The sequence below is a fragment of the Engraulis encrasicolus genome, chromosome 1, assembly GCF_034702125.1.
Source record: "Engraulis encrasicolus isolate BLACKSEA-1 chromosome 1, IST_EnEncr_1.0, whole genome shotgun sequence".
Classification (NCBI taxonomy): domain Eukaryota; kingdom Metazoa; phylum Chordata; class Actinopteri; order Clupeiformes; family Engraulidae; genus Engraulis; species Engraulis encrasicolus.
Genome location: NC_085857.1, coordinates 52,513,934 through 52,516,433, shown reverse-complemented (window position 1 = coordinate 52,516,433; position 2,500 = coordinate 52,513,934). Strand labels below are relative to the sequence as shown.

The following is a 2,500-nucleotide window of genomic DNA, read 5'->3' as shown; positions in this document are numbered from 1 at the left end:
TACGTGTGACATGGTGGTGTCATAACGGTGTCAGAAGACAGTCATAGATGCCTCGTAAAAATTGTGTCAATGAAATTTCATGTCTGTCTTAAAAAAAACTTGAGAAAGGCCATACGGGCCGAAACGTTGTTTTGATAATAAATTGCAGCACAATGGACACGAGTGTGATGTACCTTCTTCTACAAAATTGATCTTGCACCCGCTACCTGCACCTCGAAACCTCTGGTGTGCGTTGGTTTCCTCCCTCAAATGATTTCATGTCTGTTAACATTATAAGTGACATTCGGTTCTGGCAAAGACAGCCCAAACAAAGTCAACTTTTCATGACCATAAAACAATTATGACACTGACATAAAGTTTATGACTCATCCATGACTGTCATGACACTGTTTTGACACTCGTCATGGCACGAGTATGACGCCAGCGTCAAGTACAGTATAACCAGAGATTCTTTAAGTATATAGAGATATGCCAACATAATAGGTTTCTATGGGCACCTAACGCGACCAGGTTCCGGTCTGCCTAAAGGGATGTGTCATAATGCTCCTACAATGAATAGAACAGTCCTTAGGTCTGCCTAAGGGGGCCATAATAGAACCAGGAAACAATGGGCCAATGGAACCTCTCTCTCTCTACTCTCTCTGGTGTAACCGCCAATTCCCTCCAATCTGAATCAAGACACTGAGAAGTTCCCTCATCTGAAGGAAGACGGTTCTCATTTTGATGCATCGCCTAGTAAGAGCTCCCTCACCCTTTGTGCAGCCAAATTGAAATCTCTTCTCTTCCTTTACGCAACCCAATGAAAGAGCTCCCTCCAACTGAATAAAGGGGGTTCCTTCACCAAAAGAAGGAGTTCTTCAAAGAATAAAGGCTTTCCTCTAATCTTAGTGTTCTCAACGGGGGGCGGTACAGCCCCCCCAGGGGGTCTTGGGGAGCCCTAAGGGGGCGTTGAGAAGGATACAGTTGAGAGGGGGCGGTGTGTAGTCGTCATTGGGGATATTAGTCCATTTACATTTTGGAAGGCTTCAGATGAGGTCAGGGAGGCTAATAAAAAATAAAACAAAAAGAATAACAAAGGATTTGGCACCTTTTGTTCAACTTGGTGATCTGTTAAGTGACATATTTGAAGATCCCCCAGTGTTCTCTTTCTAAAGAGCTCCTACTCCTACTCCTAGTTAGTACATAGTCACCTTCCAGCGAGACATCAGAATACTTGGTTACCCAAAGTTCCAAATGGCACCTTCAAGTGTGGTCACTGTAGGATTTGTGATGTTGTGACTAAGGGTAAAACATTTACACAACCTGTTACTCAACAAACCTACACAACTAAATAGTTAATTAATTACAAAACTGCAATATGTCGTTTATATTTTTAAATGCTCTCTGTGTGTTGCTTTTTATGTGGGCAGACAAAACGCCGCCTTCAGGATAGACTTGCTGAGCGCAGTAGATATGGTGCTAAAGTAAAAAAAATTATGACTATGCCATGGTAAAACATTTTTAAAAAGTAAATAATGATAATCTTGCAACTTTTTCTGCATTAGGTATTGATCACGTCCCTCTTAAGGTAGGCAGACAGAAGATGTTAAATCAGAAAGAAGGTTGCTGGATCCATAGGCTTAATGCCATGCGTTTCCCTGATCTTAACCCCTTTAATGCACGCCGTACCTCCTGTGGCACACTGTAATAGACACTGAAAGTTAACTACTATAGTACTACACTACACTACTGCACAGGGCCTGTAGCAATACATTACGATTCGGTTCTTGCCATTCTGGTAACAGATAATTTATAATGCTGTGTCTTAAGGGGTTAATGACAAGGCAGTAGAATTGTAATCATTTCAATTCAAACATGAACACGCATTTATATTCAATAGTGGTTTTATCTGAAGAGTGCCTTGGCCTCCTGCCCCTTCTTTGAGGTTTAGGGAGGCGTTGGGCTCAGGATGAGGTTCAGGGGGCATTTGTTCAAAAAAGGTTGAGAATCACTGCTCTACCTGAAGAATGGGTTATTCAAATTATAAACGGGTTCTTGGAGGAACATAAGGGTTTCTCACAAGGACGTCGCCAGACCTATTTTACAGGGGCACGCATCTGGGTATTGGTTTGCTGTGCCCCGGTTAAAAAAAAAACAAACAAACAGCCTTGCTATCTTGGAATTTAGCTCAAGTTTAGCATACAGAATAATCTACAGAATGCGCACAAAATAGCACACATCCACTACTTGCAATATTATAATTCATTTACAAGCTTTTAAAAATAAATAACTGCAAAAGGCTGACGCCCCCTAGTTCCTCACCTGAAGGGGTTCCTTAAGCAACTAACAGGTGTTCTTCACCTGAAGAAGGGGTTCTTTAGGGACCTCAAGGGGTTCCTCACCTGAGGAAGGGGTTATTTTAGGAACTAAGGGGGTTCCTCACCTGAAGAAGGGGTTCTTTAGGTCCAGCGTGTTGGTACTCTTTGAACCCGTCTGGTCCACCTGTGCAACGATGCTGATG

The 2,500-nt window shown here is 42.4% G+C and overlaps 1 protein-coding gene across 1 annotated transcript in view; it reads right to left on the bottom strand.

Moving 5' to 3' along the window:
* Positions 1–2,500, bottom strand: part of LOC134454357 (histone-arginine methyltransferase CARM1-like) — a 17,605-nt gene that overhangs the window by 4,471 nt on the left and 10,634 nt on the right. Inside the window, exon 12 of the mRNA XM_063205316.1 lies at positions 2,423–2,500. This exon is cut by the window's right edge and continues 12 nt beyond it. Within this exon, the coding sequence (XP_063061386.1) occupies positions 2,423–2,500 (78 nt within the window). The remainder of the gene's footprint in view (positions 1–2,422) is intronic.